Source organism: Myxocyprinus asiaticus, chromosome 7 (assembly GCF_019703515.2).
Source record: "Myxocyprinus asiaticus isolate MX2 ecotype Aquarium Trade chromosome 7, UBuf_Myxa_2, whole genome shotgun sequence".
Classification (NCBI taxonomy): Eukaryota; Metazoa; Chordata; class Actinopteri; order Cypriniformes; family Catostomidae; genus Myxocyprinus; species Myxocyprinus asiaticus.
This window is the reverse complement of record NC_059350.1, coordinates 39573058-39588800: the sequence shown is the minus strand read 5'-3', so window position 1 is coordinate 39588800 and position 15743 is coordinate 39573058. Positions and strand designations below refer to the sequence as shown.

Genomic DNA, 15743 nt, shown 5'->3' with positions numbered 1-15743 from the left:
GGCTGCATTTTCGTTCTAAAATTATATTTTCACTCCACTGATGGTTAGGGTTGGGGTTTGGGTTAGGGGGTAGTGTTTATAAAATATGCATTCTTTTTGACTGTATTACATCATTTACAATTAAAAATACAACTCGCTTTTGGTGTCACTCTGTGGACATTTAATCCGGAACCTGGATGAACCAGTTTTGGCCACTGGGGGCAGTACTTCAAATATCAGTAAGTAAAGACCAATTTTAGCTGCAGAACTTTAGACCTGTGCCAAATTCACAGTACTATTAGTCTGTACAGTTTATACACAAATCAGAAAATGTTAGCATGTGAAAATTTGTAGCATTTAACCATGTTTTATATTTAAATTATCAAGCTGAAATTATTTTATAATCAATTCTCATAAGATTAGGGAAAAATAATGAAGTTTCAACCGGAGACTTAAATGGTTTGTATTTATTTGAGCTAGGAAAAGGACCTTAAGAGAACAGGTGGATTAGGATAACTATTTAGGCTTTCAAGTCATTAAAACACCATTCAAATTAGGAACAAAACATCATTTCATTCTACCACAATAGGATCAATGAGAATCAACCAACTATTGACACCTACACTTCCTGCTTACATTTCCTTAAAAGTCAATCTGTTTCCCCCTTCTCTAAATAGAAATTAATAACTATTCACCTTTGACAGGTTATGGTCTACTGAAAGGACATATACAACAAAGTGAAATCATTGAACTGTTTAATTCCTCAGTGAATTCTGGAACATTCTCGGGCTCTTAAGGATCTGGTTTAATGACATGAGAGATAAACAAACATGGGGAGACAAGCATGTCTTACCACATTAAAAAAAATCGGATACAACAGAAAATTAACAACTCATAAGAAAATACTTTCTTCAGTAGTTCTATTTTTAGAAATCACTGTCAGTCTATAGTGGTAGAAAATATAGCTCTCGTGGCATCCTGTTACATCTTGCATATATTCTTGTAAAAAATATACTTTGAAAATAAATAAATATATAAAATAAATTATCTTTAAAAAACATAAATTAAAGGACCAAAAGAGAAATGTTTTGTAGGAGGTTTATGTCTCCTGTTTGTTCATGCCAGTGTTTGGTAGAGTATGAAATCTCAAAAGCATAACGCAGAATTCCTTCAGAAGCCTTCTAGAATTTTAAGTAGTAGAGTAGTTGTCCATCATTCTCTGGCAAGCAGCCCGCCAGTGGAAATCTCACTCTCTCCTAATCCCAAATCCCCTGTGCCCGTACAGAAGGTAACTGGATCCAATACAGTGTCAAACTCTTCAGGAACAATCCAGTGTCCAGACAGTTTGTTCCCGATGCCTCAAACGCTCTGTTCAACGGCTTTCCATCTCCTGCAAGTGCTCCAACCTTGGCTGCAGCAGAGGACCTCTTCCCCCGGCTTCTCTGCTGTCTCGCTGAGACAGGTCAGCCCTGCTGGCTGCAAATATCTCAGCAGACTCCGGGGGAATAAGAGCATGCAGGTGCTTTTTATCGGTTTCGAGTTTGAGGTCCAGTGGTTTCAGCTGTGACCCAGTATCTCCTTGTAAAGCTCAGGAACACGTTCCGGGTCCACAGGCCGTGGCAAGAAATGTGTGAAGCGCTGGTGCCTCCGAGATCGAGCTCCATCACGAGATGTTCCGTCTTTGTTGAGGGCTACATAATAGTGAGATCCTCGCTCGCCGTGCCGATAGAGGTTAGAGGAGTAGGTGTTGTACCAGTTTTCCTCAAACTGCTCCCTAAACACACACTCTGCTGTCAGTTTTTCCTATAGGAGAAGGGAGGTAGGAGTTAACCACACTGCATAATACGTTCAAACAAAAGGATAAACTGTGTCCAAAGGCTATTTGAAATTACATTTGAACTGTTCCATAAATCACACTCTCAATTTAACAAAGGCAGGCTATGAATGAAAATAATTATAGCATTAATCACAATCACAACATCAGAATATGCATTTGGCCCTTTGTAACAGAGACCTACTATAGTCTTATGATTTAGATGCATTTGTGCATTGCTACTGTACATATGAATACTTACAGATCCATACAGTTCGCCCTTGCTGTTCATTCCCAGATATAATCCGCTATCCACTCCACGGATGCTCACCATCCCCACAGCGAGGCTAATGAATTCCAATATACCTGTGAGAAAAGCACAGCTGTTAGTTCCCAGTTGAGAGAGAGAGGGACAAGCAATGTGATATATCACACACATGCACCTGCAAAAGTGACATCTATACTTAATTCATGACATCTTGCACAGTTAATCACTGTGTCTTCTATTATAATGTTAGAATATAAAAGTGTGACAGCTACTGTAGGACAATACTAATATAATAATACCATATTAATAATTTGTAATTTTATATTACAGTGTAATTACACAAGTACTACATAGTAGGTACTAATGAAATACATGTGCTTGCAGTTATGTATTGTTACTATTATTACAACCATGGTCATTCATATGAATAATATGGGCACTGTAAAGTGTTGCCTATAATAATAAAACAACAATAAATAATACTTACCAAATCGGCTGTGGTCTTTTCTCGTGCCTTGCACCACACCGTCCGGTAATATTTCAAGGTGGTAGCCGGTTCTGCAGTAGAGCTGCCGTCGGCGTAGTATCCCTTTGAGATGCGTCAGGTCCGGTGAAGTGCTGCGTGACAGGCGCTCGGCGGAGACGAGGTGCTCGTTCATCAGAGCGCCGGAGTCCCCTGGGGGAGTGAGGACGAAATGAGACCCATGCGCAAAGCTCTCCAAGCCGTGAGAGAAGCTGCCAACCACCTCACCGACTGCACCCATTACTGCCACTCAAAAACACCCGCTGAAACAAAAGTTACCGTGTGGAGAATCCCTGTGGTTTCGCTTTCCCTACTGTTTTGCGCAGTAACTGGTTGCAGCTTTCCAGTCAGTTCGTGTTTACATCCGATTATCTCTCTCTCTCTCTCTCTCGCTCTCTCTCTCTCTCTCTCTCTCTCTCTCTCTCTCAATCTATCTATCGGTTTAGCACATGCTCTCTCGACCTTCCAGGCTACTCCCCTCTGCTCCGGTCCCCTCTGTATCCAAGACACTCTGTCTTACGCACTCCAAAACACACACAAGCGTATTTGCGGCTCCTCTGGGGTGCTCTCAGCGTGCTGGATGTGACTGGCTCTGCTCTGAGACACCAGCCTAAATATGCCCCTTATGTAAATGCCCTCTTGACAAATGCTAATGAAGACCTTTATAGATGACTGTTTGAAACGTAACTCCTTGATCGTTTGATCCTCTTCTTCTGTCTTCTCTGAGGTTCGGTTTCATCTTCATCCCCGCGTTTATTCCATCGATGAATTATGATTAAAGTTCAGAAAGAAACATTGTGGGAAAGACACGAGATCAGTGTGGAGACGATGATCTTATAAACGCGTAGAAAGAAAGTGCAGTTGAATAGAGAAGAGGGATGCGCACTTTATACCGATTCGTTCAGTTCCCGAGGGTTTACGCGTACTGACGCTCTGGCGAATCTCTAGTGTGAAGCAGGTGGAAGCCAAGGAGGGAAAAAAGGAAAAGAGAGGGGGCGGTGCTCGATAGAGAACGGGAGAAAGAGTGGAAGAGGTAGAAGTCTTCAAGGTGTATTTGCATATATGTGTGTGTGCATTATTCTCTGTAGTTGGTGCCAAAACGTAAGAGGCATGTTCATGATTTGGGTAGTTGGTGCCTTTTAAATCAATGTCAGGACTGTATTTGAATATATGTGAATGTATAAGGTAAAGTGTATATTTTAGATGATATAAGATTTTTACCGTCTTTAATCATGTTTTTTTTTTTTTTTTTTTTTGAGAATGGTCCTGTGGTTCTTGGTATCTCTCAGTTATAGTCATTAAAGCGGAATGCGTAATATTATAAAATAATTAGCAAAATGCTGTTTAAAATAGTTTTTGATGTATTATACCATGTCACATCTCAGAAAAGTATTTTATGTCACCCATCCATTTTTTTACCTTGGTTTTAAACTTTCCCTTGACTGCATAACGTTCCACGCAGGTGTATATTTATATGACCGTTCAATGAATTCTTTAAAAGAAAAAAGACAGTAAAGTCCAAACAACCTGCACATTTTTTGCAAACGCCATCAGTGCACTGTCAACTCTGATTGATGTCAATGTGCCTTTGAACACATCCAGCATAACAGGGCTTGAAATATAGTATCAAAGATATCAGAGATCAAAGATGCTAAATGTAGAGTTAGCGTTTCTTCATTACGCACAAAAGAAAGGGCCATTAACACAAAGGAAGCTAGACCTGTTTGATGCCAAATCGTTGATACTACGAGTGATTAATATAGAAATTTCCCAGCCCAACAGCTAAGAACTTGCCTCGAAGTAGTCTACATGAAAGTATTTGATCTGGTATCAGTTTAAAATAGGAAACGCACCCATCTGGCTGTGTGCGTAAATTGAGAACTCAATTCATTTTTATTACTTTCTATGTTTCCAAGAATATTATAAGAATAGCTATATATTATAAGAATTGCTATGTCTCAGGAGGATATGGTCACTAGCTAGGTGATTTATCAACGGCTTTCTCAAGGGACACGTTCTCCCACATAGTTCCCCTTAGCTCATTAGTATTTATGATCTCCAAAAAAAATAAATAACTTAAACCAAAATCAATGTTGCCAGCTCGAGCAGGATCAATCCACAGGCGCACTGGATCGATCACTTACAAAAGAGATGTCAGTTATGTGCCAGATTTCGAGGTGACATTGACAGTTTGCTGGGTAAACCTAAAGCAAGTCAGAGTTTGGAATAATTGCTTGTGTCATAAAAGCATCATAAAAGCTCTGATCAGACTTTGGAGGTGCACTACAAAGCAGATGTGCAGTTTTTATTGGACTTCAATGACTGTACAAAGCATGTGGCTAAACTGTGATTTGCGCAATCTCACCATCAGTTTTGAACTATGTGTGAGTATAGATAACAACATATTGTTAAAGGACAATTTAAAAGGAATGAAGTTGAGGAAACAATGAAAAAAAATAATAATAATGTTTAGTGGATATACAGATACAGATATTTTTCGAATATTAATGCGTAAAAAGAATGATCATTTTCCATAGGTTATTGCTAATATATCAGAGTTACTTATGGACCTCTCCAGAATGCCATGGTTTCCGCATAAATACTACCACAGTAATTGTTATCACGATAAACTGGCAACGTGATATTAGCTAGCCTATATCAAGTTACCGTATGCAAACTATGGTTACTATGGTGAAATTTTGAAAGGGTGCTGCTCGGTCCTGTCAATCCCAGTGAGAGACCCGCACATCTCGCGAGGAATGAATGAGAATTCGGTTCTTGCATAAATTCGGTCATACCGACAATAATGGCCGCTATGCGAACACTTGGAGTCATATTTAGGAGTTTGTCGTTGTCTTACGCTCAACGAAATGTTCTTTTGCGATGTCCGGTGAAGGATCAACATTCCGCGCGCAGAGGAATAGCGGTTGCCGTAGGCGTCGTGGCTGGAGGAGCGGTTGTATATTATTACTATTCACAAATGGACGGATCCAGAGGGAGGATAGCCCATATTAACCGAACAGACTGTCGGGCTCTGCTGCCTTCACTGCCCGCTGTAGCCGCCAAGGAGAAGGTATGACTGGTTGCATTGTTCTCTGTACTACGTAAGAGGGTGTTCACACGGAACGCGTCCTAGCGCTAAAGAAAAGCTATAGACAGCGCCACGAGCGCAGGCGTCTCGAAACGCGTTTCTTAATTGGCCGTTCATACCGAATGGTATTGTTTCAAAATGTAATCATAGGCTGCACGGACGCCAACTCTTGCTGTTTTTTTTTTTTTTTAAGCATCTTGCGCTGGAGCGCTGCGTTTTTTAGACGCCGTGTCAAGTTAAAAAGAACTTCAACTTTTAAAAACGCGTCTCAAGACACGTGTAGGCTACTGCTGTATTTCTGGCGCTGCGTCTTTTTTTTTTTTTTTTTTTTTTTTTTTGAACGGCCACTAACTTTACACTGCGTCTAAAAACGCGAGGCTCCTGCGCGAGACACTGGAAAAAGGGAGACGTGGCGCAGCGGTCAAAAATGTCCGTCTAGCGCATGTTTACAAAGGAAAACCATTTCAAAACAGCGCGGATAGATGTAAAAACGAGTTCAATGTGAACTGTCCCTAACACTGCTTGCTACTTGATTTTTCCTGGCAAGGGCTCTGGGTGTGTAACTGCCGCCTTTACTTCACGTGGAGGAGGGATTGTGATCTTCTGTGCTTAAACATTTATTTAACAGAATTTAGTCATATATATTTATATATATTTCTCTCTCTAATTAAAATGCTGATCACACATACATCTATGACAGTGCGCATTTCTTGCATCTAAAGCCTGTGGTGATGCTGCAGGGAAGAGTGGCGCTCTCCTCAGTGACGGTGCTGAAATGACGCTCACTGTATCAGATCACATATCCTGGCGTTACGCTTAGTTACAACAGCTATGCAGTTATCTGTACTGCATCATAGCGGCCTGTCAAACAGTAACCTATATACCATATCAGCGTTTAGCTGTCATATCAAAGAGCAGAATTTTTTGGCCCGAGCATTTAAATGTTTTTTTTTTTTTTTTTTCGTTTGGTAGATGGTCAAGTGTGGTTTCCATGAGCTTCCAGACTTTTTAGTCAGACTTTTCCTCTTAGTAACTAAATGTTTTCTTGACTGGGTAGAAACTTTACAGTTCAAAAAAAGCTCTTTTATCCGTTGCGTGTGTTTTACCACAAAAAAATAAAATAAAAAAATAAAAAGAATTCTGTAATTATTTTTAACTTATTTTAGCACACTGAGATAAAACAGTACAAATAATAATATTTTTATTTTTTTTAAATGTCTTGTTTTCAAGTGAAGGAAATTCAAATATGCAGGCTACATTTAAAAAAATCTTGAGCAAAAAAAATATTAAAGACAAAACACTGTTGTGTTGTACAAATGACTACACAGAAATTTATTTATTTGCTGATTGTTTTGTAGTTTAAAGTATTAAAGTAATGCAAACGTTCAGACAAGTTAAAAAGTAAAAAAAAAAAACAACTATAAAAGTTAGATTTCTACAGGAGCAATTTTTCAACTTCAACATCATGTTTGAACTAAAACAGATCATGTACAGTCATTAGTACTGATGTCAAGCCTTTGATATTTAAGGTGCATTTATGACTCTATGTTTTTATGTTTTTTACAACACAGAACAAATCAAAATCTTTCATCTCTTTTATTATTTTCAGTTAATGTTGACATAACTACAAAGGAAAGCAAGACTCTTTTGATGTCTTAAGGTGACATATAGTTACAACTTGTCCCATGGAGGTTTAAATGTTTATATATATATATATATATATATATATATATATATATATATATAGATAGATAGATAGATAGATAATAGATTTTTATTCTTTTAAATAAATTATATATTATGTTATTTTGAATGTTAGATCAAATAAAATTATGTCCCTCAATAGGACAATGATTACAGAAAGAGACAATTCTAATATATATATATATATATATATATATATATATATATATATATATATATATATATATATATATATAATGATTTACAAGCTTATACTGTTTCATAACATAAATAAAACATCCAAACAAAGTTATTAATAACAATTTGTAAACAGAAAAAAAAAACAGCACATGATGATCCAAATGTATATAAAGCATCAGTTTATTTTCAAGTAACCATACTATTTTGGTATTTTCTGCTTTGTTGAACTATTACCTCATTTCAGTGAAGACATATTTTCCTCTTTCAGGGCTGGCAGGGCTGGCAGAATAAAAGTTATTAAAGTATTGTAAATATTGTTTTCAGTGTATATATATATATATATATTAAATTCAGTCTATATATTTTTGTGTGAATTCTTTTTTGTATCTCACCATGTGATTTAATGACACCATATTATGTTAGACCCAATTGTGCCACAATGCTTTTACTGACAAAAATGTAAAAGTTATTGTGAATTTGTGTGAATTGTGTCACACCAATTCAAAAGACAAAACAGGGTCTTTACCTTTGATGTCCCACAGAGATGTTATCTGTTCATCATGACTGATTGTACAGCTTCACTTTATTATTTGTGACATTAGTCATTCAAAACTGATGAAATATATGCTGCATAGCTAATCCTTGTATTATGCAGATATAGGATTTAAAGAGACAAAGAAGCACTGGGTTTGAAATCCACAAGTAAGGCAATACATTCTTGTACAGTATGTTGAACACATTTGTGCATTGTTTGTGATTGATTCTTGCAGGCACAAACATTTGATTTTGACGAAAGTGACGTGCACATGTCATCTCATGAGCATCGCTTCCGTCTCTTCAGCTCGGTGGAGTACGAGGGGCAGCTGTACATGACTCCTCAGAACTTCATCGAGTCAGTCACCATGAGTGAGCCCCGCAGTGAGTGCTCGTAGTGTTATTTTACATCGGTCATCTTTAAAGTCAACATGGAATCAAAATTGACCCTATACATTTTTTTTTTTTTTTTTTGTCAAATTGTTTATTATGTTTCCTGGAATGTTGGTTATTCATTTTACAGATATTACATCAGAAATTAGTATAATTCATTCTTATTCAAAATAATGGCCAGCATCATCAAATCACTTCCAACCATGTTAAAATAATATTAAACATCATAAATTATTACCATTGTCCTATATCTGCCAAACATGTTGAGTGGTCCAAACATCATCTGAAGCCTAATTTAACTTTTGTTCAGATTTTAGGCATGAATGCACTTGCTGCATAGAGAGCTATAGGATGCTCCCTTGCTTCCTTGCTCCCTGTATAGTGAATGACTTAACCTCCAGTGTGCTGTCTGTCTGCACTGGTCTCAGAACAGTTCGAAATGCAACTTATTTTCATTCTAACTCCATATAAAGCCTCTGAAAGAAACATGTTTCAGCTTTTGGATGAACCCATTGATTCTCTATGTGAAAATGCTCAGTAGATATAGGAATGCATTTATTGTTAATGAATAGAACTGTATTGTACAGTGATAACAAAATAAAATATAACAAAAATGAAGCTAAATAACCCACAGATGCGTTAATGTTGAAAGTTATTCAAAATAACTAACATGTTTTTCATGTCACAATTTCCACGTGTGGACATCATGTTTATCAGCGCGTTGGCATACGAAAAATGAATACATTTTTTAAAGTGGCATATCAAACGAAACTAGAGATGCTATTCTTTACACCCAAACAGGTTTCAGTGAAAAAACTTGAAGAGGTTTCTTACCAGAGGCACTTTGTTGGCTTTGTGTCTGTAAAAGCTCTTCAAGGAAATCGACGCCATTCTGTTGTGTCACATGACTCGGTGCACCAGAAGTTTAACCCTTAAATGACAGTCTAGAGTCTTGTGAACAGTATTCAGTCAGTTAAAATTAATTTACATTTTGCGTTGCATATAGCAAAGCCAAAATACAACGTCCATGCATGTGGATACGGGGTCGCACAAGGTTAAAATGTAATTACTATCTCTGCCACTAAAATGATATTTCTACACCCCTCCCCTCCAGCCACCTCCAATCCAATAAATTCTCAGTAGATAAACTAAAGGCCTGTCCTACTTTTTGCTGTTCTTGTTGAATATCCTGTTTAACTCAGAAATAAGTTACATTACAGACATAAAATGGGTTGCAAATGCTGTTTCATGTTGACTTTAAAGATGCTTGCATATTCTCTGTATAGACTCCTGTTTTCAGACTCAGCTCAGTTAAAGCTTCTAAAAAGATTGATTTGGACTGGAAATAGCAGGCTCTTGGATGAAATGGAATCTTGGATGCTGGATGACATGTAAGCCTTGATCTAATAAATGGATGGCTAAGCTAATTATTAAAGGATAAAAACAAAAGTGCATAATGGGTCTTTGCAGAACAAAGCTATACCAGAGTCCCACAAAAGAGCTTAATTGTTATTATGGATTCTCTATTATGCTTTGAAGTGGAAATATCTTATGACTGGACAAAATAAACATCTTAATGTTCCACAGTAGATACAATTGGCATGAAACTTGGAAAAGAAAGGAATGTGACATCCATTTATGCAATTCTGCATGTTTGTACTTGCTGTATGTTATGAGTAATTTTGTAGTATTGATGATGATGAAATTTTAATGTACTACTGTTGTGGGATATGTAATCAGTGAATATGTAATCAGTCTAAAATATCTTAACACATGAAAGAAATATGGCATCTGCTGAACAGAGATAAAGTGAGGGAAAAAAGTTGCATTATTTCTGATTATGGTCATCTTGAGGCATGAAGAAAAGCCTGTGGGGCAACCTGACCCTGAGCATCTCTGCAGAGCTCTATAGGGCTAGTTGCCATGAGTACTCTGACAGAGAACTTCCTCTCTTGCTGTGCTCAGAGAAACACAGGTACATTTAGATGTTTAGTGGGCAGTTTGCAACATTTACTGCAGGTTTTTGAAGACTGCAAAAATGCAGGTAGATTTGTTTTGACTGATTGTTAAATATTATGTAATGTTACTCCTAAAATGGGCCTACTGGCATAAAGGAAGAACACAATTTTTACTGCAGAGATGCTGTGTTCTTGTGCCATAGAGCATATGGGTATGGGAAGACCCCCATCCTGATCTTATCTTATTGGCCACCCACTTTCTGTTTCTATTTTTTTCTCTTTCCGTGTGTCTCTCTGTTGGTGTCGCTGACTTTTCCCTTTTTTTAGACAAGAAACCGTGGAGATCCCTCACCAAACAGGTCTGATGTAAATCTATTGATAATGCATGTCATGTAGATTTGATGGTTCCAATATTTGATAAATTATTTATTTATTGACAATCCATAGGACTGTATTTCAGCATACTGTACTGAGAATCAGTCATTTTTCCCATGCATGTTTTTACAATTTTTGTAGGAGCTGGAGAAGATCTTGTCCGACACTCCACCAGTGTGGAAAGGAACATCCAAGTTGTTCCGGAACCTTCGGGAAAGAGGTGAATTTTTCATTTTAGCTTATCATCCCAACTAGTAAGGTTAATATCAGCTTTTCACACTTGACGTTGTTAACCCAGGTTAATTTTTATGTGGGTTAGTTTTGCACTGTTCAACTTAGCAACCCCACCTTTGGAAATGTTTCATACTTGACAATTGAAAATATATTAAACCAGGGTTAAGCTTAAGCATGTAAAAAAGCTTAAAGGGTTAGCTTACCCAAAAATTAAAATTCTCTCATCATTTACTCATGCCATCTAAGATGTGTATGACTTTCTTCTGCAGAACACAAACAAAGATTTTTAGAAGAATATCTCAGCTCTGTAGGTCCATACAATGCAAGTGATTAAGCGACTCCAGTGGTTTAATCAATGTATGCTGAAGTGATCCAATTGGTTTTGGATGAGCAGAGACAAAAATATAACTCCTTTTTCACTGTACATCTTGACAGCAGTCTCCTTGGCGGTCATGATTTCAAGCTTGATTACACTTCCTATACCGCCATCTAGCGCTTTGCGTATGCGTCTAGCACTAGGAAGTGTAATCGAGCTTGAAATCATGATCGTGCCTAGAGACTGCAATGTCAAGATGTACAGAGAAAAATGAATTATATTTTGGTCTGTTATCCTCAAAAAAACAACTGGATTGCTTCAGTAGACATCGATTAAACCATTTGAGTCGTATGGATTTATGCTGACTTGATCTTCTTTTTGGAGCTTCCAAGGCCTGATCACCATTCACTTGCATTGTATGCACCTACAGAGCTGAGATGATATTCTTCTAAAAATCCTCATTTGTGTTCTGCAGAAGAAAATCATATACAACTAGGATGGCATGAGGGTGAGTAAATGATGAGAGAATTTTCATTTTTGGGTGAACTATCCCTTTAATATCTTACCCTTCTGTTTAAAATAGCATTTTATCTGGAAAGAGTGCCACCTATACATAAATGGTGGTAGTATTCTTTTATAGTAAATATACAGTAAACCCTTCATTTTGAGTGAAACAGATGATAATTACAATACATTAAAATTATATATGTTTGAAACAAATACAGAATTATGTTTTTTATTCAAAAATATTTATTTCAGAATATAAACATCTGCCTGGCAGACAAAAAAATTGCAAAAATTCTCAAATAGTCTTCCACTGAAAAGGTCCCCACATATATCTAGGGATCAGGATGTCATTGAGACTTGGGGATGGTCTCTTTTCACTTGGGCCAGTAAGCAACCATCTTGCAACCATTTAATAATGTCCTAGCAAGCACCAAGCAATGCCTTAGTAATCACCCAAATCAACATTGCAAAAATATAAAAATGTATCAGAAAAATGTCATATATATATATATATATATATATATATATATATATATATATATATATATATATATATATATATATATATATTGTTTTATTTATTAATATATTAATTGGAGAATCCAAAGGCATTTTAACCAAATTCAAGATTAAGTTTATATTTTTTACTCTTTTTAAACCTTAAATAGGTCAAAAATTACTCAAACAACAGGTGGGTTAGATCTTTAATTTTGGGGATCATATCAAGGCAGTGTGGGGTTTTATTATATATACAATAATGACAGGGTGTAAAGTAACGAATTACAAATACTCTTGTTTCTGTAATTAAGTATTTTTATTGTACTTTATTAAGTAGTTTAAAAATTGTATACTTTTACTTGAGTAAATTTTAACTGTACTTTTACTCCGCTATTTAACCTCCTACACCCCTGTCCTGATTTTTTTAATACATCAACGTGATTGGCTAGGGAAAGAATAATCAGTCTCATGAGACTCCCGTTAAATCAAATCGTGCAAAGGAAACATAAATGGCAGTAATAGACCTGGCGCCAACTGCTATTAATAATGGAGGTGGAATGTAATGTGTAGGATGCCTCATGCAGCAGTACAGCACCTGAATGGCCGCACATAAAAGGGCTTTTTGCAGTGAAGACAAAGAAGGTCAGTTGTGTGATCGTGTCAAGTCAGCTCTGCTTTTCTAAGCCAGTCAAGATATCGGCATTCAAGAACTCTACCTCTGATTTGAAGAAACATATCAAGGTAAAATTGTGCTTTCTAGAATGTGTGTGTATCTATAGACTGTAAATAAACTATCACTGGTAATATCAGGCTGCTGAGTGAGAAAGATAATGCTAGGAATCTATTTTATGAAAGTGCATTGTAATTAGCGTAGCTCGCTATCTCTGACTATATCAACGTATTAGGTGAGGTTAACTGCTTCATACGAAGCATCACATATTCATTTGTGACAGTTAATTAAGTGCCCAGCAGTGGAGCGTCACATATTTGTGTCTTTGGAATTTACAGTGAAATCACAAGCTCCCGGATTTTAAATCTTCTTTCGTGCCGAGCTGCCGACACAGAGATAGATTGACTCACTATGCCTTTCACAGAAACAGCTGCTCAAGCATCCTTTTCAACCACATGTTTTGCTTATTTTACATTACAGACATTACAGAAATATAATGATAATAGTGTACACACACACACTGATGTTTATCTTTACCATTTCAATGGTGAATAAACAATATTGATGCTCTTATGTTCTCATTAAGTGTTTGACTCACTTCAAACTCACTTCAAAGATATTATGCATTTATACTAGACAGTCCACTCTTGGATTTGGACCATTGACTACTTCCTGATTGTTATGTTCAATCCAGTTTTCATTCTGACTGAAGGGGCGGTCTCAATCAGAGGTTGACCGATAGTGGATTTTGCCGATGCCGATAACTAAGGTGGTGGAAAAGACCGATAACCGATTAATCGGCCGAAAGTTTTTAAAGATTTATAGAATGATCACAGAGTTCTTAGTCTTTCCTTACTATGATAGGCACATACATTAAGGCTACAATAGTCCAAAATGAATAAAATCCCAAAAGCAGTTTATTGTGCAACCAACATTTTAATAATAACCAGAAAATTAATGCTCTGTGCGTAACATGGGATGTTTAACTAAAAACAAGCCTGAAATACACTGGGGACTTTTTGTCACGGTCCTGTCACCTTGCCAGGTTGGGTTTCTGTCTGACGGGACCGTGGCATTATTGTCCTGTCTCGTGTTTTGTGTACCTTCTTTGTGTGAGCGCACAGGTCCGGTTGTTAGTGACCGCCGTGTGCCCTCCAGTGATGTCATAGTCAGAGGCTCACATCCTTCCCCCAGCTGTTTACTCCGGTGAGGTGGGATCCTATAGCGCCTTTCTGTTCACAATGTGCACTGTTCTTGACTTCACAGCCCTCTGCTTTCCCGTCAGAGAGAATGAAGGTGGCTTACATCATCCTGTGCCTCACCGGAAGGGCTGCTGATTGGGGAACCGCCATGTAGGACAATGATTGCCTCTATACAGTGCTCCTGGCCGTCCGGAAGAGGAGGAGGAGAAGGGATCCTGCTCCCTAGTAGCGTTCCCGGCCACAGAGGCCATTCCCCAGTCACTGCCAGCGCTTCCGGCCATGAAGGCTGTTCCCCAGATGCTGCCAGCACTCCCAGCCACAGAGGCCATTCCCCAGTCGCTGCCATGGCTCCCAGCCACAGAGGCCGTTCCCCAGTCGCTGCCAGCGCTCCCAGCCACGGAGGCCGTTCCCCAGTCGCTGCCAACGCTCCCAGCCACAAAGGCTGTTCCCCTGCCACTGCCTGACCTCACAGCCATGGAGGCTGTTACCCAGTCCATGTCGGACTTCCCAGCCACGGAGGCCGTTCACCAGCCTCTGTCGGTGCCCACAGCCATGGAGGCCGCTCCTCAGTTGCAGCTGCCACTACTCACAGCTGCGGAGGCCGTTCCGCAGTCTTGATCAGCACCCACGCCTAAGTTGTCCACGGCTCTGCCCCCTGAGCCGCTCCCCACTGAACCCTGTCTAGCGGCTGCTGCCGGTTTGCTGCCCCCTGTCCGGTGACGCCTCTGTCCTGAGGCCTCCTCCCAGGCCATCAGGCCCCGCTGCTTTCCTTAAACTCCCTCCCTGGTTTCCCTCCCTACCCTCCATTTTTGTTGTGTTTCCTGTTCTTTAAGTGTTCATCTGTTTGTCTTGGTTTTTTTTTCCTTTAGTTTGATGTTCCCAGTCCCAGTTTCTTTAGTTTGATGTCACATTCCTGTCACCTTGTCAGGTTGGGTTTCTGTCTGATGGGACTGTGGCATTATAGTCTCATGTTTTGTGTACCTTCTTTGTGTGAGTGCACGGGTCTGGTTGTTAGCTCTCCGGTGATGTCACGGTCCTGTCACCTTGTCAGGTTGGGTTTTGTCTGACAAGGACCATGGCATCATCGTCCCCTGTCTATCATGTGTTTCGTGTACATGCTTTGTGTGGGCGCACGGGTCCGGTTGTTGGTTACTGCCATGCGCGAGTTACCACTGTATGCCCTCCGGTGATGTCACGGTCCTGTCACCTTGTCAGGTTGGGTTTTGTCTGACAAAGACAATTAATTTAGGAACCCTGATTGTTTCCATGGGAATGCATATCATGACAATTTTCAACTGTGAGTGGCACCTGCCCCTTGTTTGTTTCCTGCTTATTTAAATCCCCTCGTGTGTCATGTCTGGTGCTGGATCTTTCAGTGTGGTTTATGTAGTTCAGTGTTGAATGTAGTCTAGCTTATGCTAATGTGTGTGTTGTCAAGCAACTAACCTTGCGCTCTGTGACTAGTTGGTGCTGACTCGTGTATCTGTTGGTTGCCTGT

At 38.7% G+C, this 15743-nt stretch overlaps 2 protein-coding genes across 7 annotated transcripts in view; one reads left to right on the top strand and one right to left on the bottom strand.

Annotated features, from left to right (window-relative positions):
* Positions 1–450: 450 nt before the first annotated feature.
* Positions 451–3725, bottom strand: LOC127444135 (fibroblast growth factor 20-like). The gene is made up of 3 exons (XM_051703349.1): positions 2548–3725; positions 2055–2158; positions 451–1782 (listed from the first exon to the last, which is right to left on the bottom strand). Exons 1-3 carry the CDS (start codon positions 2822–2824, stop codon positions 1537–1539), a joined length of 627 nt encoding a protein of 208 aa, XP_051559309.1. The 5' UTR covers positions 2825–3725; the 3' UTR covers positions 451–1536.
* A 1655-nt stretch (positions 3726–5380) lies between these two features.
* Positions 5381–15743, top strand: part of LOC127444126 (calcium uptake protein 3, mitochondrial-like) — a 50927-nt gene continuing 40564 nt past the window's right edge. For all 6 annotated transcript variants that reach the window (XM_051703340.1, XM_051703339.1, XM_051703338.1 and 3 more), the window contains exons 1-4: positions 5381–5656; positions 8329–8476; positions 10771–10802; positions 10960–11038. In XM_051703340.1, the coding sequence (XP_051559300.1) occupies positions 5390–5656; positions 8329–8476; positions 10771–10802; positions 10960–11038 (526 nt within the window). In that variant the 5' untranslated portion in view covers positions 5381–5389. The remainder of the gene's footprint in view (positions 5657–8328; positions 8477–10770; positions 10803–10959; positions 11039–15743) is intronic.

Excerpts from the sequence above, each read along its gene's own strand:
- LOC127444135 (XM_051703349.1), bottom strand. The coding sequence starts at position 2,824 with ATGGGTGCAGTCGGTGAGGTGGTTGGCAGCTTCTCTCACGGCTTGGAG. Across the intron at positions 2,159-2,547 it reads AAAAGACCACAGCCGATTTG|GTATATTGGAATTCATTAGC; the intron begins GTAAGTATTATT and ends CTTTTCTCACAG. Across the intron at positions 1,783-2,054 it reads AGGGCGAACTGTATGGATCT|GAAAAACTGACAGCAGAGTG; the intron begins GTAAGTATTCAT and ends CTTCTCCTATAG.